This window comes from Pelecanus crispus, chromosome 9, assembly GCF_030463565.1.
Source record: "Pelecanus crispus isolate bPelCri1 chromosome 9, bPelCri1.pri, whole genome shotgun sequence".
In the NCBI taxonomy this organism is placed as follows: domain Eukaryota; kingdom Metazoa; phylum Chordata; class Aves; order Pelecaniformes; family Pelecanidae; genus Pelecanus; species Pelecanus crispus.
The window spans coordinates 18,598,931-18,622,351 of record NC_134651.1 but is presented as its reverse complement, the minus strand read 5'-3'; the positions used below and the strand labels follow the sequence as shown (position 1 = coordinate 18,622,351).

The 23,421-nt window shown below is 38.3% G+C and overlaps 1 protein-coding gene across 1 annotated transcript; it reads left to right on the top strand.

Annotated features, from left to right (window-relative positions):
* The first annotated feature begins 2,461 nt into the window (after positions 1 to 2,461).
* Positions 2,462 to 22,113, top strand: GRK7 (G protein-coupled receptor kinase 7). The gene is made up of 4 exons (XM_009491556.1): positions 2,462 to 3,211; positions 3,958 to 4,395; positions 17,279 to 17,550; positions 21,771 to 22,113. The coding sequence occupies exons 1-4, from the start codon at positions 2,462 to 2,464 to the stop codon at positions 22,111 to 22,113; spliced, it is 1,803 nt and encodes a 600-aa protein (XP_009489831.1).
* The last annotated feature ends 1,308 nt before the right edge of the window (positions 22,114 to 23,421 follow it).

Below are 23,421 nucleotides of genomic sequence, written 5' to 3'. Positions count from 1 at the left end.
TTAATGCTAAAATCAAAGCAGCTGATATTTGTGTGTATCTGCTTGTGTATTGTAATTAGAGGGTCACCTAGAATATGAGGTAATGAATTTCAAGTCCTGCGTATTTTCTCTGTGATTTAGAGAAGATTAGCTTAAGTCCCAGTCTTTCCATGAACTTTGCACCAGAGAAATTTTCTTCCATTCCAAATCATACCCTGATATTCCATTACCATCGTTCTTAATAAGTACCCATTTTTAGTCCCGAGTTTGTTGACTTCTTGTACATGCAAAATAAATCAGTTTTGCTTCTCACCCAAACATACTATGTTATGAGTAGGTAACACTAACTTAAATAGCCTTTATCAACTAATAGATTAATGCTGAACTACTTTTCTCCACTGTTCAACAAATGCTGGGCAGATTAGGATAATTCAGCACATCTAGCTAGAGTCTTCTCTCAAAAGCGACTGGAGTCCACAGATCATATTGTTTCACTTTGCTTTTTATGAAGTCGCGTTTTTTTAGAGGAAGTTTATGTTCCATAGAAATAAGGAAAGATTCTAATTAACAGAGCAGAATAATTTTTTTGGAGCTGTGAATGTGTCTGTCTTATGCAGATACCATAAACATCAGGTATTTTCTTGATTTACTTAAACATGAATACATCAATAGCTGGTGTAAACTTGAGTTCACACTTAGGTCCCCAGCTACCAGCCATTCGTACCGCTACTGTTTGAGCTGTGGTGGTGTTTTTGCTAAATGTAAAAAGGACCCTGCTGAACTTTAGGACCTGAAATTAAAGCTTTTATTACCTCCTTTCTTGCCTTTCTGTACCCAGGATATTATAGGACTATGTTGCTGTGGGCACCATTTTCAGGAAAGCCACCAGCAGAATTCCGCATTTCTTCTTTTTGACTTTTTTCAGTTTTGCTTACTCTGCTGGCTGCATTATTTAGCCCTTTACGTAACCTTCTCCTGTTGCATGCTTGCATTCACCTGGCAGAATTAGCGATTGCTGTACAAGCAAGACTTTCAAATACTCTGCTTTGGAGTACACTGCCTTCTCGTGCACACACAGCAGTTTGCAACGGATGGCCCTCTCAATCACAGCTAGAAAAACACACCTCTAATCTAATTTTGTAGCGTAGAAGCATGAGTTATATGTCAAATGGATTCAATCCAGACAGGATTAAGCATGTAAAAACAAAATACTGCATAGTAGCAGAGTGACAAAAAGCAGCCAAGAAGGGCTTAGCACTTACTGTAGGGAGTCTGAGAGGTGCCTGGTTTTACTCCTAATGTTTAGCATTTGTGATTCAGCTCTTCAACTTGCTCTGAGTGAAAAAAGAGAAAAGGAAACTTGACCTTGACCTCAAGAGTACAGCTTGACCCCATTGCTACTGGAAGAATCATGGAACTGCTTTTCTTGTTCCCATAATACCTTCCGTATATTTAAATAAAGTTTTAGCAGCCAAATCACATGACCCCACAGCAGAAGTGGGGCTTAGCCTAGTAAGTGCCACACATGATTTTTATTCTTTGGGGAAAAAAATGGGGCACAGACTTCCTGGTATGGAGCCAGTGAGTGAAGTCAGGTGGAATTTGCCTTCACTTGGTTATAATCAGCTTTGTCCCTTTGTTGATGCCACCTCAGCCATACACCGTTGCCACCTTCTCATCCTGCCACTTACTGTCACAAAGCTCAGCAGGGAAAATAAACTGAGACCACAATAACATATGGAAGTGTCTTGGCAAGATTTGGCTGGTCATTTGAAGTGGTTTTCCTTTTTCTGTGGGTGTGAGATGAAGTCAGAACTATCCATTATTTCGTATATAGGGATCATTATTTTTAGACCAGCAGCAGGTCTTAGCCTCTGCATGTAATCCGCTCAGACACAGCCACATGAGGCATCAAGGTTTGCACAAAGTGGAGCTGAGCGTCATTGATGCTGACTAGAACTTGAGTTTTGGAAGTGTGGGTGCTCAAAGCGCTTAATTGTGTGATAATTTAAAGCTCAGTGACTCGTGTTTGTCTGTGTCAACCTCTGTTTCAGACATGGCAGATTTGTGATAAAAGCTTTTTATAAAACCATATCCCAGCTTACGTAATTCTTAGTACATTGGTGTTCTCTGTGTCGAGAGAGGGAGATACGAGGCTGTCCTGCTAACTGTGGCCGGAGTGCCACCGAGTTTGGTGTCTGCATGTATTGCAGACAGGAATCTCTGCATGTTCTCAGCAGCCAGTGACAGTGCATGTAGAGGGGATCTTGATACATTTAAAGGTTATCAGAGCCCATTCTGACAACCACCAGCTGAACTGCGTGCGTCTGGTGCCACCAGTGAGAAGGTTTGCCCAGGATGTCGTCCCTCAGCTATACATAGCAAACTCAAAGCTCCTTACAGAGAAACCTCTTACCAATCACTTTCCACAAATGGTGCGTATACCTAAAGGTACTTAGTGAAAATCCTTGAGAGGTATTTAATGCAAAAGCAGTTAGTCTCTCTGGTGTTTTTCAGAAGCCCCCACACACCACTAGCAGGGAGAAGTGCAGGGCAGCTGCAGCACAGCACTTGGGCCAGTTACTCATTTTGTCTCAACCAGGCTCTGCCACCCCAAGAGCTTGCCAAGATGTGTGACATGGGGGGGCTTGACAACCTGATTGCCAACACAGCCTATCTGCAGGCAAGGAAAAGTGGAGATGGAGACACCAAGGAGATGCAAAAGAGACGTAAGAGCCTTTCACTGCCCAAGATTGATCAATGCGGAGAGGTTAGACAGTCCATTGCTGCTGATTATGACAGCATCTGTGAGCAGCAGCCCATTGGCAAGAAATTCTTCAGAGACTTCTTGGAGACAGTGCCAGAATACTTGGTAGCTAGGGACTTCCTGGATGAGGTGTCAAACTGGGAGTTGGCAGAGGAAAATGTCAAGAGCAGTACCATGGAGAATATGATCACCAATTTTCTTAAGGCAGGCTCCAAAAACTATCTGGCTTTCATGAGCTCTGACTTGGCCAGCAAATGCCAGGCAGCTACTGCAAAAGACTATGAGAATGTCATGCACCTGGCCAAGGAGGAAACCAAACTCTTCCTTAAAGGCAAGCCCTTCCAGGACTTCCAGACCAGCCCCTTCTATGACAAATTTCTCCAATGGAAAGTTTTTGAGAAGCAGCCAGTAACTGAGAAGTATTTCTATGAGTTCCGAGTGCTGGGCAAAGGTGGCTTTGGAGAGGTAAGAGTTGTCCTTTTAAGGATATGGGTCATCAGCTTTCAAGACCGGCAGGTGGGTTTGCAAAGAGGAACTTGGCAATGGATTAAGAAATTGTCTACGGTTTTGCAAAACTTGCTCCTTCAGATTGTCCGTTTCCCAGAAATTAGGCTGGGTTTTGTTTCTATACTCTTGGTGAAGAGCTACTGTAAAATTTTTATATTCTGTATCTATGCTAGTAAAAAAGCAGGCTTTTTTAGAAAAGCTTGCATGATTGTTCATATAGTTAATTATTAGTCTGCTCCTTGGCACTGTTTTAGCCTGTGTTAGCTCACAGGCTCCCCGATAATTCCTAGGTGCAGTTTAGGGAAAAGCACAGATCGGGATCTGTTCCCAAAACACAATATGAATAAGGCTACCTTTTTTTGAGATGGAAGAGAGTTTAGCTATACAGATGCAAGCTGTATATGCCGCTTATACAGTGGTCAGAGAATGGGTCTTTGTTCTCTTTATTTGCTAATACATGTCTACTAATGGTGTTATCAAGAACTTTGCATAACTCCACCATATATTGGTCCAGAACAGAACAGATTGAACACTTGTTTTTTCTTTATTTTCTCTTCTAACATACTCTGCCACAGAAGTTAGCATCAGCAGCTACTAATAGGCATCCGTGATTCCCCAGTTCCTGCCTGTTACTGCCCTTGATATTCCAGTCTGTATGTGTAAAATTCCTTCGTTACCTTTCCGTGTGCATCTTGCTTCTCTAGGTTTGTGCCATCCAAGTGAAAAACACTGGCAAGATGTATGCCTGCAAGAAACTGGATAAGAAAAGGTTGAAAAAGAAAGGTGGAGAGAAGATGGCACTACTGGAGAAAGAGATCCTGGAGAAGGTCAACAGCCCTTTCATAGTCACACTAGCTTATGCCTACGAGAGCAAAAGCCATCTGTGTCTTGTCATGAGCCTCATGAATGGAGGGGATCTGAAGTATCACATCTACAATGTGGGAGAAAGGGGTTTGGAAATGAACAGGGTCATCTATTACTCAGCTCAGATCACCTGTGGGATTCTGCATCTCCATTCCATCAAGATTGTGTACCGGGACATGAAACCAGAAAATGTCCTCCTGGATGATAACGGTAATTGCAGACTGTCTGATCTTGGATTGGCAGTGCAAGTCAAAGAGGGAAAAAGCATCACCCAGAGGGTGAGTACAGGTTCATTGAATATGGGCGGTGGGAAGGGAAGCTGTTCTATTTCTAATGCATTATGAGTCCAAGACTTAATTCCCTGGGATTTGTTCTTTGCTAAAGACCTTACGTGGTCATTTGATTCTAAGAGACAGGTGGTAAGAAGATTTGGTTAATTAACTCTATTAGATGCTATATGTAGTAAAATAACTTCTCTTACACAGAAACAGTAGAATCAACTTGACCTGTTGTTTCTCTTAAGAAAAACTCTTGAACCAATCATTTTAGAGAGGCTAACACAGATGCCTTGAGCCTTGAGCAATAGTGCATTGTCGGGGATTTAACCAATTACTTGTCTGTTTAATGAGCAGCAGTCAAAGCTATGACTCCTTCTGTGTTCAGTTTTTGCTCCTAGAAGAGTACAGTTTCTTCCAGATTACTCTTAAGTGATGCTACTGATTGTATTGCAGGTATTCATGGTGCTGCACTATAAACCATTGCCAACCTTCCTCCCCCGACAAAGTAATTCCTGAAAAAGTTAGCAGACTTGATGCCAGTTTGCAAGTGTATATGCCTGTGCGCACGTGTAGGAAGGAAGAGATGGATGACCAGCTGGGTTTTGCTGTGTGAATTAGACTGTGCAGCACTTCAGCTGTGCCTGTGGTCATCCCAAACTAACCGCGGTTTGTAATAATGTCATGAGGTTTACACAAGAAAAATGTATTCATGTAGCTTAACTATGAAACAAAGCACGTTTCTCCCAAGATGGTGGGAGCTAAATGATGTATATAATGGGTGAACGTGTCTGAAATACATAAGAATATGAAGAAACGGAAACAACTGACTGTCTTATGTTAAAATCCCCAAGTCTTTCAAGTTTCAAATTCAGTAGAAGAGAGAGGACCTGCTAGTAACCTTTTGCATCATGCTTGAAGTACACATCTTTTGACTTTGTTACTTAATACAGTAATTTGTAGTTTGAAGGATATATTTTTTTCCTAGCAGTTTAAAAAGTTTGTATTATGAGTGGTTTTAGTTCTCAGTGAAAGAAAATATGGAAACTGATGTATTTTTAGATAGGAAATAATTTAAAAATGAGACTGCATTGTGTTTTAGATATGAAAATACAGTTTCAGTGAAAGCCGAGGCAGGTTTTTAGATCGAACTTATGTGAAATGGGAATGTTGTTTTGTTTGTGAAGCTGGCATTTTGATCAGTGAACCCAAAGCTATAAACCTTACTCTGCTTTGCAAGTTATACATGTATGCAGTTACCATGATCAGAAAAAATCATTTTGTCCAAGGGCAGTTTTTTCTCCTTGTAAATATGTGGAGTTTGGCAGAAGAAAAAAACAAAACAAAACAAAAGAGTATATTTAGAAATGTCTAACCACTTCTGTTGTAGAATCTTAAAGCAGTAGTGGACGAGGCGGTTGTTCCTCCTCGCTTTCTATTGACAGTCATCAAGTTGTTACAATGATTTTTCCTCTGTTGTTGTTCACTGTTTTTAGAAGCACTAGTCACCATTATATGGGTGCTTTTATTAGAGCAAAAATGGCAATGAATAATATACTACGCAATTGTAGTGTGTTATAAGGCATTTCTGTTTAAAGGCAGTTTTATTCATACAGGAAACTGAAATAGAAGGAAGAAAAAAATAAGATTTTTTTTTTTAATTTTCTGTATCATAACTATGAGGGAGTTAAATGAATAGTAATTCCCAGTATTACTTTGAATTTCTATAAACTAACCCTATTTGAGTAATTTGAAAGCTACTATTAGAAAACATTATATAAGCACTAGATATTACTGTTATTTATAGTAATGTCATACACAGGAAGACTTAAAAACACCTTTACAAAATTTGTTGCATTAAGCCTCACCATGTACCCCCGTAATAAAATAAAAATGGTGCTGTTTGTTTAACTCTTCTTTACTAATCACAGTTACATGGTGAGTTAAAATTGGCAGAAAGTTTATATCGTAGTGTGCTTTTTGAGTATGACTACCAGATTGTTATCACTTTAAAAGAATCTTGAGAGAAGGTATTTGTATAGGTTTGGGGGTTTTTTCACCCAAAAAGATATATGGCTTCAAGACAGATTTATTAAATTAAATCTAATCAGTTGCACCATTTTGTGCAACCTTTTCATTTCAGTTTATTTATCCATTTGCAAAGAATCCTCCTGTTTTGATAGATGTTGTAATACATTGAACTTCATTCATCTCTCCAGCAGTTCTGACTTTAAAGCCTTGCAACCTTGTAACCCTCTTTTATGAGCTGGTTCTTCAATATCATACTTAAAATACTGTTCTATTGCACTATGGGAATAATGCCTGACTTTGCTTTAATCATATTCATAAGTCATTCTACTGCCTGAAAGTGATTAACTAATACCCCTAGTAGCAACTGAAACCATGGTTTAGCTGTCTGGTACAGTTAATGGTCATTTATTTAATCTGTTAAGATAAATTTATTTAGCCAGTCTTACACATATTACGAAGAATTAAGATAGATTATTTGTTAAATGTAAGGTAGGAATAATTTAAAAAATTGCACCTATTGTGGTCTTTCTGTAAGGTGATATATTAAAAAAAAAAGTTGGACTTTTTTTTCTTTTTTCTGCTGTCTAATGAAAGCTTGTGAGCTTGAGTTGTTTGATCTTTCATTTTATTTCTTCTTTTTAGTCTTAGAAATTCAGTAGCAGCAACTGTTGCATTCCTTGTGCTGAAGTACCATTTCAGAGGGGAAAAAAGTAATATGCTTTTCTGGGTTGTATTTTAACAGTTTACTCACACTGAACAGATTTCTACAATGTGAGCTACCCTTGTATTCAGTAAAGCTACTTTTATTATGAGATTGTATTCATTCTGAGTATTGAGATCCTGTTTTAGTCTCATATTCTTAAATGAAGAAGCAGAATGGTGCCTTTCTTAAAAATAGAGTGCTTTCCTCCACATTGTTTTCTGCAGGTGTGAACTAAATAGATGCTAAAGATAAAGTAAAATAATAAAAGATTCTTCAACAACTGTAAAAATATCTCTCAGTGATTTTGGTTTTTCTTCCTGAGTGCTAATATTTTCATTATCTCTCTAGTTCTTCAGGTGTTAAGTGGATCTTCCGTGTGAATAAGCAAAATAAAATAGAAAACTCTTCCATAGCTTTTATATATCAGGAGGAGCCAAGTAAACAAATGTGGAGTAGACATCTGATCTTAGGCACCTGCTTAAAAAATGTTCATCTCCATGTGTTTGACTGTAACTATGCTGGTATGAAAATGTCTCTTAATACATCATAGTGAAACAAAGCAGCAGTTTTCCACCTTTTTTTTCTGTGTCTCTTTCTTTGCTATATATTATGAAGTAGAAACATCATGTGATGACTTTCATCGTTCTTTATACATGGTGGATTAGTATATAATATATGGATTTCTCTGTGTATTTATTTCATTAGATATTGCAAAAAATACAGTATTTCAATGCATTTTGAAAGTTTTGTACACCTCTCGAGTGTACAAGCCGTTAAAGATAAATTTGTTCTTCTCTCAAAGCATCAAAAAATTTTTAGCTTCTCATGTACGAATCAATGCACATCTCCCGTACATCAGCTGGAGGATCCATAAATCCCTTTTGTAAATCTTGTTAGGTGATTCTCTTTGTCTTACATAACTGAAATAGGCAACAAGGAGAAACTGAGAGCCTGCAAAGATGGCTTTTGCATAGGCAGAATGTTTTGTCTAGTTATGTACTCACTTGTTTGATTCTGGAATTAGTTCTTTTTGCATTTCTGTACATGCAGAAATGAGGAGCCTCCATCCCAAGTTTCTCCACTTGAGCAGTTTGACCTGGCATCCTTTTTCTTGAAGTCTCTGCAACTTTCTCTCGTGTAACTCAAAATTCACTTGTATGTGAGTCAAATGCTCCTGCCGTTATCCAAAAGAGTAATGCTACTTAATTTCCTGAGAATGGTTGTGAGAAAAGTGAGCATGTTCTTCTGTTTAGTACTGTCATATCCTCCACATATCGAAATATAGAGGACTTAATTCCATTTTTCAGAGGTCAGTGTGTATTTGCTGTTTATTTTGGGAAGAACTTTCTGCCCTTACAGGATATGGGTTTTGTGCAAAGCAACTGTTACATGTAAATTATGATGTACTTTTGTGCAGATGCATGTAAGTCAGAGAGCTTAAATATTAACATAATAACTGTGAAAAATAAGACAAATGTATTTTTGTAGTATTTATAAATGTGCATTCATATATTCAGAGGTTTCAGGCTTCTTCACAGTTTTCCTGTGCTATGAAGGACATCATAATATTTTTATAGGAAAAACATGTTTTGGTTAAAATCTTACTCAAAATGTCCTTTTGCCCTCCTGTATGTTTGTTTATTATAAGATTCTATTTCTTAGGAAAACAGAAGGAAATCTATTTAGATGTTCCTGAAACTTGCAGTTTAATTTCAAGGCAGTTGAGAAGTGGGAGGAGGGTTTAGACTTGTGAAATAAAAAATAACTCAGCAAGCTATTCTACAGTTGACCTTTGGTCACTATCACATGGCATTCTTACTGGATAAGATTCTGTAAAAATTTATTCTTCCTTTGCACTTTGAGAAATTATATCCCTTCACTTGTTCGGGCTTAGAGTGACTTACTGCTGTTTTACAGTTTCAAACCCACCATTCTTCTTATGCATTTTTAAGTATGACATGTAAAATTGATTATGTTTTACTAGCAGAACTTTGTTCTTAACGATTTTGACAAATCACTGTTGTTATGAAGTGTGTCATCATGACAGGTATTTCAGATGTTTTTAATCTCTGAAACATGTATTTGACAGAATGCAACCTTATCCACTATGAATGCCATGATCATGAGAGTGAAGGGAGCAAAAATGATTTTGTGGGATCATTCTGCCTCCTGCAGTTTTGGACAAGGCAGAAAGGATACTGTAGTCATCTAAAATTATGAGAATGCAATGTGTCCCATGAAATGCTTTTCCTACACAGGCTGTGCCACCCATGAGACATGTTTTTCTGCCTGGGAAAAGGCATTGGAGTCCTTTAAGACGCAGCATCAGGTCTCTGCATGACTTTTAACCTTGCTCTTCATTCAGTTTAATCTGACAGTTAATAAATGCTATAGCATGTTCTATAAAAAAGGGAGAGATAAGATTCCTTATCAAGTTCCTAGAGCTGGAATTAAGCTCTTGGAACATGAAAAATGCTATTTAAGTGCTAAATACTACTGTTTAGTTCCTTTGTATCTTGAGGCTCATTATTTATTATAAAAAATAATACACATTTGGAATGGTCTCTTTGGTAAATCATCTAGCGGGCCACTTGTTGGTTCAACATTGTCAAAGATGTTTTTATTTTATTGGGTAAGAAATGCAACATTTGGCTGACAATATAATTCTTTGTTGATTTGACAGCTTTGACGAGAAGCAGTATTGCAGGAACTGTAAGCTATGAGGTGGGTGAGGAGTGTAGTACTTGTTGGACCACGTGTGACATTCCACTTACTGTGATGAGTAGTTTCAGTTAACAAACATATAATGGCTTTTTTATGAAGACAGATTAAAATCCTGAAATTACAGACACAAGCAAGTGAAAACTGTGGGCTTGGTTTTGCTCATTGTTCAAGTGTAAAATCCACTAGTGAAAGGTGGCAGGTTCAAAATACGTGGACGTGGTTCTTCACACAATGTGTAGGTAAGCTGCAGGACTCTTTTGCAAAAGATCTTGTAGGGTCTAAGAGTTTATCTAGGTTCAGGGGGAGAGTGGACAATTGATGGAAGACAGCTTTGTTGAGAGAAGTCATTTCTATCTCTGGAAGCCCTTGAAGTGCGAACAGTTGGAGTCTAGGAAAGTATTAGAGAAGTATCAATGTACACGTCAGGTTCTTATAGTCTTCCCTATGCATCTGTTTTTTTGGCCAATTCACAGACAGTAAAATGGCCATGTGGGCCTTTGGTCTGATGCAGCCAGTACCCACCTTCCTGGATTTATGCGTAAAAGAATTGTACCTCCAACATTAGTCATAATCCTGAAAGATAAGGTGGATGAAATCCTGTGGATTTCGGTGATAGACGGTAACCATCCAGGCATCATTGTCATTCACGCTGCTTAACCTGCAGGGGTTATGTACCTGCATTAGAGGGCCAGTGCCCTTCTTGGGGCACCTTAGAGTCCTGTTCCCTCAGTCACACTGGCACTGAACACAGAATTTCTCTTTGATGTCCCCTTTTTGAGAAAGCCACCTACACATTGTGCTATGATACTGTATTTGCATTCATTATAAAGAGCTTCATAAAATATATACAGAGCTAAGTAGATGCGGAATTGTCTCCCTTGTTAATATTGTTTATGGAATGTTCTGTGGTCATTAAATAATAAAACCATAAACATCTCTGAAAGGAAGTATTATTATTCCCACATTATAGATGGGGAATGGTCAGGAGAAATTTAAAGGGAAATTAAAGGGGAAATCATGTTACAGGAAGACTAGAGAACCCTGATAATTCTTGAATTCTAATTGTGTGGTTATGGGTCTGTACCAGTTGTTCTGCTTGTCCAATATGCTCCATCCCTATAATGTCTGATTACTGTCTATGAATGCATATTTCTTCTGATGACACTCCACCAAGGTGGCGATGTTAGCAGGTTCCATCTCCAGTAGGGATCTGAAGCAAAGATACTGATTTACACGTGATCACACAGGAAGAAAGCAGGCAGATGCTCTAGAGTCCAAAGTTAAAATTGGTGCCCAGTTACTGGACCGTCCTTCAAGCCATTTATCCCTTTGATTTTCATATAGCGTGAATCTAAACTGAAAAACATGCTGTAACCGTGTCTATTTCTCTTCCCAAGTATGAGCACAGAGGCAGCCTGCCCTTACTGTCACAAAGTGGCTTTCTCTTTCATTTGCGCAACTTCCTTGATTTCAATGACTACAGATGTCCGAGCTTAAAAGAGTAAAAACTGATGGTGGATTTTTTTTTTTACTACTCCAGTTAGTGACTTTGAACCCAGAGGCAATTTTGTTTCCTTTTTTCCTAGTATAGCAGAAAGATGTTTTGACCCTTTTGTGCTTTTATCTGTGTGGGTTTAAAGCAGACAGCTTTCCCTGCTAAAATTATGTCTCTATGTGAAAATGAAAAAAACATTGATCTTGAATTTTGTTTAAGCATGTAGGATTCAGTAGCTCCTAAGCTCCAATACAGTCTTTCTCATTATCTTTTCCTGGTACTCTGAACAGTTCCCCTTGTGTTCTTCGGAACCAGTAGCCCATCAATTTGTGATGGGCCATCCCATCGTAAGGTCCTTCCCTTTGCTAAGCATTAACAATATGCCAAAGTCTTTGTTCTGTGAGACTTTTCAAGGGTGCCTTTTGTCCTAATTAGATTTGATTTGATCTTCTTTTTTAAAAGATAGTTGCCTGTTCATTTGATCAGCTGGCTTCCTGTGACTGGATGAACACGTGGTGAGAAAGCGTGGAGGAAGTGCAATTCTGCGCGACTCATTTAAATTACGCTCCTTTCCTCCTCACAGTGGCTCTTGGGAGAAAAATGAAGATTGCAAAGTGAGTGACAGAGGCAGATCAGTTGTTCTTCTCTACATCTAGGGCCTATTAGCTCATGTGCAGAGAAGAGTTTTCTGCGGTCTGTTCCTGCATTCCTGCAGGGTCTGTTAAGGCCATTGCTGAAGGAGTGGAGGAACAGCTGGACAAGAGAACAAAGCAGGCAGTGGCACCCCTTGGAGGAAGGAAGGACTGAGCCCCAGGAAACAGCTGATAGAGCTAAACTCAGCTTGTTTTTTTTCCTCTGTTCAACAGTTCTTGTGCCATGGCAAACAAAAGATAGACATTCTGATTTGCTTTACTGTTTGGTTTGTGATATCAATTGAGTTTGTTTTGCAGAGATCTGTGGGAAAAGGTAGAGCGATCTAAATCCCATTTCTCCTCATTTGCCTGTTTCTGTGCTGTTGAAAGCTCCAGAGAGTTCTGTTTCTTTCTCCCTTGCATCTGCAAGAAGCTGGGATAATGGCGGTGTTCAAGGGACTTTCCCTTCTCGGGACAGCAATCTGAATAGGATGTATGCGCATACTTACACTGCAGCCCTCGTTCTGCTCAGAGTTCTGACGTGCCAAGTACTCGTTGACTGTACTGGGAACTGAGTGCACTTAATGCTTCTCAGGATCACATCTTGTCTTATTAAAAGATTATAATTATGTGACCTTTTAAAAATGTATGCAGGTTCACATTGCACAAAAGAAACATTTGTATACTTTCAGATGAGTCATTTCTACTATGCCTTGTCAAACCACACTCAAAGCAACAATTCCACTTAACAGAACTTCTTCACTAATGTATCCAAGGACAACATTTGGTCATTACATTTTAGAAGATTATTGAAAAATTGTATTTTGGGTTGTTCTCAAGATAGAGAAATAAAGGGACAAGCAGATCTGTTGCCCCTTTTCAAAAGCAAGACAATTAAAATTTAATTGACTGGTATTTAATGACTCTGTATTTCAAACAGCATATGTAAATAAGGCGTCCTTCTCATCATCACAAAAGACAGTATTAGATGGAGAGCAAGCAAAAAATAGCTAGGGTCGCACTGACGACACTTCAAAAAGTTGTATGCCTCTGCAATGGCATATGATTTCTGCCTTCTGTAAAAAAGTTGGGATAATATAACATTCTTTGGCTCCTTTGTGATACTTTTTTTTTTTTTTTTAATTGTGTCCCATTAGATGCTTCCAGGTGAGTTAAGGGGTAATTCCATGTGTTTATGTGTCTCAGTAAGATCACTTGAGCAGTTAACACATATGTTCAAATGGTTCCTGGTCTTACCAGGTATCCTACAGGGAAGAAGAAAATCATGTGCTTGGTCTTAATCTCAGTCAAAACACAATGCATGTCCTAGTAGCGTAGAGCTGACAACAAAGGAATTCAGCTTTCTGAGTGTAGGGTTTTTATTTTCCCTGTTTCCATTAAAAGAGTGAAATTTATCCATGTAAAATAAGATCTAGTAAGAAAAAGAGTTTTTCAGTTAATACACAACTTCTGAATTTACTTATAAATTGTATTGAGTGTAGACAACTACAAAGTCATACAAACCTAATGATTTTTTGTGTGATAGACATTCCAGTAACCCATACTTAGTGGTATCCATTCTGAGGCATGGGCAGATAATTCTGACTGAATTAAATATTCAATCCCAGCCCATGGAAAATAGACCCCTTCTCAAAAATAATGCATTTATCTTTTTTGCAATATCTTTTAATTCCTTTGCTTTCTGTCCTTTTTTCCTTTCCTTTTTACATTTGAGTATAATTTACAGTGTATTTATTTACTCCTTGGCCTGCTGAGAATAACTTAACGCATTACTCTGATTCGCTTTTGCTTTGGGAATCAGTGGATACATTTTGCACCTAATACACTTTTTTTGCTGCTCAGATCCCACTACTGCTAGTGAGAGTTGTACAGTTTAAAAACTCCCTTCACTAAGCTTCTGGTTTACCTGCTTAAGTAAACCTCTCCAGAGTCAATGAAGCTGCCTTTCATGTTGCCACAGGATCTCTTTTCCTTGAAAGATGGATCTGATTTTTGACATCTTGTTCTCCATAATGATTAGTGGAGGGATGTTAGGTTTTAGCTTCCCTCTAATGCTATCTACTCCCCAAAGATAGAATTAAATCTTCGTTTGAAAGATGTATGTTCTTCCATTTCCAGGGGTTGAATAATTACTTTTTTTGTGTTCCCTAATACAGCAAATGCTTGTGCCTTTATCATCTTTCTTCCCAAATGATCATCTTTCTTCCCAAATGATTTTTGGCAAAGCTCCGTATGTGTAGAAATAGGTGAAAAAGACTAAAATTTAAGCTCTTTTCTTCCTTTCTTCAAATTCCTGTTTTGATAAAGATTGCAGAGATTTATGTATTTCTTTCCCCTTAAACATCACGGCTGACCACTTGTGAAATGTGCTACAAAATGGTAACATTTAAGTGGGTTTTGAGTCTCGGGGGTTATGAGATTAGGTTTAGATTCCTGCTTCTCAGCTTGTTCCTTCATTATGAATTGTAGGAAAGCTTCAGGATTGGGAGAGATTCAGTTTAAGATTAGGTTCAAGTTGTGATGAAATTCTATGAGAAAAACAGCTGTCAAACTTCTGAATTTGAATGGCTTGACATATCAGAAGAACCATATATTTTTCTAGACTTTGTTCAGATTGAGCTGGATCAGCTCAATAACAGCTCAAAAGATTTCAGTGCTACTAATTTAGAATTTTGAAGTTTAATTCTTGTTCACAGTAACCCCATCCACAGCCTTTCACTTCAGTCTGTAGGGAAGCTGTTGTTGGTCTATCTCTATTTTCTATTAAATTGTGGTCATGCAGACTTTTTGGTCTGCAGTATTATAGCCTTGCTTTCTCTGTTCTTGAGAGACATCCACGTCAAAGCGCGATATTCTTCTGTATGGTATGACTTACTGAAGATGATGTGGAAAATGCACATGGAAGAGCCTGAAGTTCATTGGCAACTATTTCTTTTGAAAAAACAACTATGGAGGAGAGGACACAAGTGGAAGGAAAGAGAGGCGGTCTGATGAGACACATTTAAGATTGCAGAATTCTGACTTTTCCGTGTCAGATTTATCCAGTTCACGTATGATGATGCAAGTTGCAGCAATGTAGTGTCTTATCAGAAAGACCATACTGTGCTGTCAGGGTACATTTTGATGATGATATGACTCATCAGTTCCTCAAGGCATTAGTATCCCAGCTTCATCTCAGTAAAAATAAGAATGTTTATTGCTTCCCAGAAGGAGGGCGGGGGGGGGGGGAAGACAAAAAATATTCCAGAAGCCTGTGTAGTGTCTGTGTTCACTAACCCGCAGTGAGCTCTCTGTGCATCCTTTTGTACCAAACTTTCTCTACTGCTTTCAACCCCTCCTCTCTCCTCCATCTTTCATGATCTTCTGACGCCAGATGGATCTGGGTTCTGTGGTCCGTATTTGAGCACTTGTCCCCCTTTCTGAATGGAGCAGTAATCGTGCATAATGTAATAGTGTCAGGGTATCTCTCAATATTAACTTTTACTTAGAGAAATTCAATGCAAATGGCACAAATTACCTGTGGAGTGATGTCAGCTGCTGCAGCGCCCAGACGGCTCCTCTGTACTTTTATGGTTTTAGTGAGAGAGGCAACAGTTCGCTTTTAACCTTTTCTTTTGCTTTCAACCTGGCTGATATTTTTGTTCTTCTCATCTCATTTCTGGTTTTCCACCAAATGGAGGATTTTCCTTTGTACCCCTAAAAGTAAAAAAAAAACCCAACCAACCAAAACAAACAAACAAACAAACCTAAGAGGGAAAACAAACTGGATTTAATTTTCTGTCCATTAGGCTTATGTTGTAATTGATGCCAAGATAGTCTCTCTTGCACGCATTGCTTACAGTAGAGTATATGCCATAATGTGTAGTGGCATGAGCTGAAGTTTATAGAGAGACCTGACTCAGAAATACTGTGCCTAAAGTTGCAAAAATTAGAGGAGTTACACAAACCCCATAAAATAAAATTCATCTGTTGAGCTGTGCTTTTTACAAATATAATTTGCCCAAAGGAGCTCTAGTTTTAGTTACCTTTTTCTAACTATTTTGCTTTGGAGTCAATCTCTGTCACTACTTGTGTTCTGGCAGCAGTAGTGATGACCATCTTGAATAACCTTTAGTGGGATTTTGCACAAACATGATTTTTCATTTTAAATGGTAATACTACTAATTCATCAGTTCCAGTATTTTGGAAAGTTATAAAGAGATCCAAGCAACTTCTGACATAGTTATCACTGTTAGCTGAATCTGGTAACTCTATAAAATAAGATATAGCATCAGTTGTGGCAGAAAATGTTGGGTCAGCTGAGGGAATGCCGTTTTGATTGAAATCTCACATCCTCAGTCATGCACCAGTGCAGCAGAAAGCATATAGAGAGGTTGACCTCCTCTCCTCCGTCTGAGGTGAATCGGCTCCCTAGAGAGGGGCAGCAGGAGCTATTTTGAACACTGTGCAGTCTGTCCCCCGGGGGGAACGGGCCCGGCCTGGTCTCGAAGGAAGCAGGCAGATTCCCCTCTCAAAGAGCTGTCACTTCTTCTCTTGGAGAGGGGTCCGTTAGTGCTGTGTATAGTAGTAGTCTTTATTCAGAGAGCTTTTTTCAGTTAGGAAATATGAACTTGTTCTTTCACCTGAATGCATGTAAATTTCTAATTATAATTTTCATACGTTTACTTTCTTACAATGGCTTTAAGAGTTTTTCTTGGCCCTTGATGGTAGTACTTCCTTCCAGAAGCCAACAGGGAGTGCGGGTGAGAAGTTCCTCACGCAGCTCAGCTACCAGCTTGATGAGAATTTTCTCTTTGGCAGCAGACCCCTGCATTGGACCAGTTATAACCACTGAACAGAGTGGGATTCAGTGATTGTCTGATTTTTGTCTTTTTTTAATCTTTTGAAATTGTTTGCCAGTTGTGTTTACATGACAAAGCTAACAACACTATCTTCAACAAGAAAAAATTAACATGGAAGAAGAAAGCAAGCTAAACATAAATTTAAAAAGAAACTACTTTTAGGTAGACATTGCACAGACATTCCACCTTTAAAGAGTGTATTTAAGACGGTTTTTCCATATGCTAAGATGTTTGAAGACAGAGATAGTCCATATGTGAAAACAGAGTTTTACCTCAGAGTTTCTAGATTAAAAAAATATATCAATTGTACAGAGTTTCTAGATACAAAATATATCAATTGTATTACTAATATTTTGGAAAAATTATAGACTAGTCTGTTTAATTGTATGCATTTCATTACTAACATTGTATAGTAAATCTATCTGTTTGTTTGCAATAGGCTGGGACTAATGGTTATATGGCTCCGGAAATCCTGAAGGAAGAAGATTACAGCTATCCTGTGGATTGGTTTGCTATGGGGTGTAGTATTTACGAGATGGTTGCTGGGCGAACACCATTCAAGGATTTCAAAGAAAAGGTCGGTAAGGATGAGGTTAAAAGAAGAACTCTGGAAGATGAGGTGAAATTTGAGCATGCCAACTTTACAGAGGAAGCGAAAGATATTTGCCGACTGTTTTTGGCTAAGAAAACAGAGAATCGTTTAGGAAGCAGGTATGCCTTACTTCTCAAACTCAGTAAAAGCCAGATTAAAGCTGCAAACAATATTATTATTTTACATATTACACAAAATGGGGTTAGATCACAGAGTACCAAATTTTCCCTTTCACTTTTAGGAAGAGAGAGGTGGAAAGTTTTGAAGATAATATGGAAATAAGGAGTTCTGTTGCAATAGTGTGACTGTCCATCCTCACCCCAGACTACACGTAGGAGTTCCCTTCTTGGTATTTTGTGGGGTTAGACTATATATAGTTTTGGGAGAAGGGAGCAGACCATTTCTCCTGCATTTTCTTTTCTAAAGGTAAAGGATATTCAAGTAGACACTTCCATCTATGCTAATGCAGACTGAATGCAGAATCTCTAGACGGTATCACTTACTGGAATGAGGTGGGCAAAAATCCAAAACTGCAGTGTGGATTCTTTTCCCTGCAGATACCTAATTCGCAAAGCTGCATCATTGACTTCTTACTGAAGAGACCTTAACTCCTCTGCTTTACTCAAGTGCTTTAAAAAAATCTTGTAGAGGTTCTGATCTTCCTGACTCATCCCAGGGAGAAAAGGGAGGAAAAGAATATTGAGCACGAATTCTTATACAGCAAAACATTTTTTTGGGACTTCAGAGGTGGCTTTGCGTTGATGAAGACTGATGGATGTGTCCCTGACTTAGCAATTTCAAGTAACTGTTCAATAAGAAGAAAATTGGAAAGCTAAACATTGTAATATTTAACTTGTAATATCTATGATCCCTCTGATATGTGCATGTGTATGTATATATATAAATCATTTAGTGCATTTCTAATGAGACAGATTGGGGATCTGCACTTGCAATGTAGACAAAATAAAACAAATATAATAAAAATGTAAAAAATGAATAGGAAACTGATAGTACCTGTCTTTAGGTACACCATGATTTGAATCACCTATGAATACAAATATATGTAACAGGTGCTTTTCCAATCTAAAGGTGGAATAGACACAGGGACTTAATGAAAATGCACAGATAGTATTCTAAATTTATATTTCATAACAACGTGGAACAATTTTGCAAGATGTTAGTCACACGTCTGCCTGAAAGACTTAACTTTCATGAATGGTAATATATCATTAATATACATATTCTTATTATTCCAGTGCTAAATGAAGACAACTACTCTTTGTGCCTGATGAGTTTTCCCAATAGCTCTGCAAGGCTGCAGAAAAAAAAAAGCATTTTCAACAGCACATAGAGTATGTTTGATACAAAATCTGTATTGTTTTTAATATGTTTAAAAAGAAATTTAATACAAAAACATTTAGAGCATTCTACCTTACAAGTCAGCATGCTTTGCAGACAGTCTTACAGCATTTTGTGAAGTAAACAAATTTCAGAGTAGGAGAAAATGGAATTTAGACATTCTGAGTGACTTGGTCAAGTTCGTTCTGCAAGTCTGAAGCAAAACCAGCAACAGACTGTTCACTTACTGTAACCACATTCCCTTTGCCAAGGGAATCATTTACAATCATTCTGTCTGCTTACTGTTACATTGTTTCTCAGCAATGGGAGAAATGTACACAGAAAGGTGATTGCACAGATTATTTTTAACCTTCTGCTATTTAAGATATTCTTACTCTTATGTGCTGTACTTAGAGAAGGAAGATGATAGGATGTATACCATGCCTGGGCATGATACAGAATAAAAGCCTGCACCTACCTCTTAAACAGGGTGATACTATTCAGGATAGCTCATCCTTATGCAAAGATTAGCACTGTAATTCTGCTAAGGACAACAAGACCTTGGGTTATCTACATAAGTGCCTGTTGCATAAGTTAAAGCTGCTCAAGGACAGCTTTACTTTCTACACCTGACCTTTTGAAACACTCCACTCTTTTATTGAAGACTTGATGTCACTGGCTGACTCAGGAAAGATGTAACCCTTTTTTTCTCCACTCAAGATTTTTGGGATTGACATGTCAAATCCCAAATCTGTAAAGTGATTTTTTTTTTTTTCCTTTTTGTTTTTATGGAGGATTACAAAATTGACAGAGTTTAGAGTTCATTTGCTCTTTCTGTTTAAGTTATGTAAACGTGCAGGTCACATGGGAAGAGCTCAAGTTCATCTCTGGCTAGTTGGAAGATGCCTCAGTTGGTTCCAGTAGATGGCTTTCCTGTAGCTTTATGTTTGTAAACTTTTCATGGTTTTGGTGGTGCCAGAAAATACATCAGGAGGAGAAACACTGCAGCAATCCATTCTGGAGCCTTCACCAGCTTCTAGTGCTTTTTGGTTTATATTACAGAAAGGAAACGTAAAATAAAGTGAAATTTTTGTGAGTGCATCTGCCCAGTAGGATTGTTGGCACTACTAGCCCACTGCTGTCCCAGGACACTAGTTAATTTGAACAGCAAGTCTAATGCACTTCAGGCTAACAGTGAATGTAAATAAATCACATCAGGCTCGAGGGCTGCTCAAGTACTTGGTTATCACTAGCTAGTTAAATTAGGAGATGATTTTGCAGAGATAATGATCCCTGTTGGCTTAATCTACACATTCGTAATTGTGTTCATATGGCTCTTTTGGGTTGAAAACATCATTTTTTCATTGGCCAGGGTGCCCAGATGGCAGCATCTGTTGTTCTTCAGGCTGTGATTTAGCATCTTGGTCGTGGTGGTGTACAGTGGTTAGTGGCTGGTGGTGACCTGCTCAGAGTAACCAGGCAGCAGAGGCACAAAATGACAATTTTCTAACAGGGGATCTGAAAAGGCCAGCTGGTAGTTTGATCCAGCTGTGCCTGGATAGCACCAAGGCAGGCGAGAAGCATGGCAGGACAGCATATGAGGAACTGGCAGCGGTGGCAAGCTGGTGGAGCTGTTCTGTATACATGGTATAAGGTCTTAAAAAAGGAAGATTTTGTATAGTCACACAAATCTACTACTTCTATATGGTGTTTCTACGCATTTGCAAAGACAAAGAAGGCTTGCCAAAGGTTTGCTTTATATTTTGTTCATAGAACATTGTCTAGAAATACATGAGTGCTTACACTTTGCTAAGTATATGATTTTGTAAGGAAGTGGAAAAGAAAACAGCAACATGTTAGCAACTACCATTTTCTGAGGCCAAAAACCAGACAAATTTGTTTTTCTTACGTTACCATTTTCAAGACCAGTGCACCCATAAATACATTAAACAAAGAAGGCATAGCTGTAAAAAATACAGTGGTCCTTCCTGCTCCTCCTTTCACTAGAATTGAAAACTCAAACTTTGCATGCCTTCAGACTAGATGTGTAGTTCAAAAGCTGTGGTCCTTGGTCATGCTTTAACGAGCACACATTTGAGGCTCAGATTATTTTTATTACCAGAATATCCTACAAGTCTCTCTGTGGGTCTACAATGAAACAATTCACTGTTTCTTTTACAGCAAAAGTTCTCCCTGAGGTCTGCAGTTGTTTTTCTTAAGATGTATTTAAAATATGTATTTACAATTATTTCAGTCCTTTGTGGATTTTATTATTGGGTTTTAACTATATTAATAAAGGATTGTGTTTGTGACAGTGGCACACATACTTTTGCTAATGTCATAATTTGTGAATCTCTTGCTTTAAATCTTTGTGCATTTATAAGAGTAGTTAAGTTGAATGAACAGACTCACTAAAACTGGGAGTATATTTGAGCAACATAACTGAATTTTATCATGTAAATGCATAGCTGCTTTGAATTAAAATAAAACCAGAAATGTGATTTGTCACCAGTTTCCTGTTCAGGCTGTTGTTCCTCAGAGTCAATCCCTAGATGTATTACCCCGATGTACCCCAGTCTAGAGTTTAATAGATATTGTTATTCTAGTTAATATAGAGCCGACCGCTGGACTTTGATTCTTGACAGTAAATCCAATACTCCCCCTCCCCATCCTGCTAAATCTTCAGTTCTGGTTAAAGCGTATCTTTGGATATGGGTATCTCAGTGCCCTGCCAGAAGCAGCACTGCAACTCTTCCATGGCACCTTGCCCAGACTAATTTACCCTGAGGGGTAGAGTAATGAATAATGGGGTCAGGATGTTTTCTGCTTCTCAGCTTTGCTTATATTGTGCAATGCAGCATTCTTTGGTTATGAAAAAAAGGAATTGCATTGCATTGTGTGTATCTCTTCCCCCCCCCTATAAAATACTCTCATGTATACAACAAAGACACACCTGCGAGCAAAACATCATACTGATTAACAAACTTTTGCTTTATTGCAGAAATGAAGATGATGACCCAAGAAAACATAGTTTCTTCAAAACAGTAAATTTCCACAGGCTAGAGGCAAACCTTATTGACCCTCCATTTGTGCCAGATCCATCAGTTGTCTATGCCAAAGATGTTGCAGACATTGCTGACTTCTCTGAAATACGAGGAATTGAGTTTGATGACAAAGATAAGAAGTTCTTCAAAAAGTTTGCGACAGGTGCTGTCCCTATAGCCTGGCAGGAAGAAATTATTGAAACGGGACTGTTTGAAGAACTGAACGATCCTAACAGAGTAGATACTGGGGGATATGCAAATGGAGGTGAAGCTAAGTCAGGAGTTTGTTTACTGTTGTAAATATCACATCAGTAACAAAAAGAGTAGAAACCACCTCAGAATTTTCCATATTCTGACACTGTTTCAGAAATTCAGTGCATCTGTATAAGAACCACCAATCAGTGTAATGACATTGACAGGCTATGTAGGACCACCAGCTGTGTAGACTATATTACTTTCCTTTGCTCTAGCAAAGGAGATAATATTTTTGTTTTATTGGAGATTTATCACGATAAAGAACCATATTTCTCTAAGAAAATTAGAATGACAGAAATTCTGAAATACAAAAAGCAATAATAGAGTGAAGAGGCAATACCGTTTGAAAATGACTGATCATTTTTACTACAATCATTTGTTGGTTTTCTTTCTATTTTCTTGTTATTTCTACTAACATTTCCTCTTTGTTCTACAGTTTTCAGGAAAGATTTTTTAATTTTCAAGTAATGTTCTCAGTTAGACAATGGAGCTCGTATGTCAAACTTGGAATCTTATTGATTAGTCAGTCTGTTGTTTTCTTAATTCCTGGTAGTTTTTGAATGGTTTGATTGTAATATGTTCAAATTGTCATAAAATGTAAAAGAAGGCTTTCCATATCACTAGGAAATAGGACTGACAGGATCAAACTCTTTTCAAAGTTGATTTTAACAGAGTGAAGATAAGATTGCACCAAAGTAATTGAATAAAGCATTTATTTATTATTATTAAGCGTATTCTTTTAAGTGATAGTACCATATACAAAGAAAATGTATTTTTAAGTTCTTTTTGATAATCAATTTTAAAATTTTATCCCCTTTCCTGATCATTTTTCTGTACTTTGGTGATAAATTAAGTTACAAGTAGACAAAAGCAATTTATAACTGGCTTTTTGCAAGACATACTTCAGTGCAATATAAATTTTAATTCAGTGGTTGCAAAATACACTCTTCCCCAAGCCTGTAGCGTTGCATTGGGTTGTTGCGACCCAAGTGCAGGACCCGGCACTTGGCCTTGGTGAACCTCATACAGTTGGCCTTGGCCCATCGGTCCAGCCTGTCCAGGTTCCTCTGCAGGGCCATCTTACCCTCCAGCAGATTGACATTCCCACCCAATTTGGTGTCGTCTGCAAACTTACTGAGGGCGCACTCAATCCCCTCATCCAGATCATTGATAAAGATATTAAACAAGACTGGCCCCAAAACAGAGCCCTGGGGAACACCGCTCGTGACCAGCCGCCAACTGGACTTAACTCCATTCACCACTGCTCTCTGGGCTCGGCCACCCAGCCAGTTTGTTGGTGTTTTTTAGTGTTCATTTATAATCTAATAGGTCATCCCAAGTATTGCAGTAATC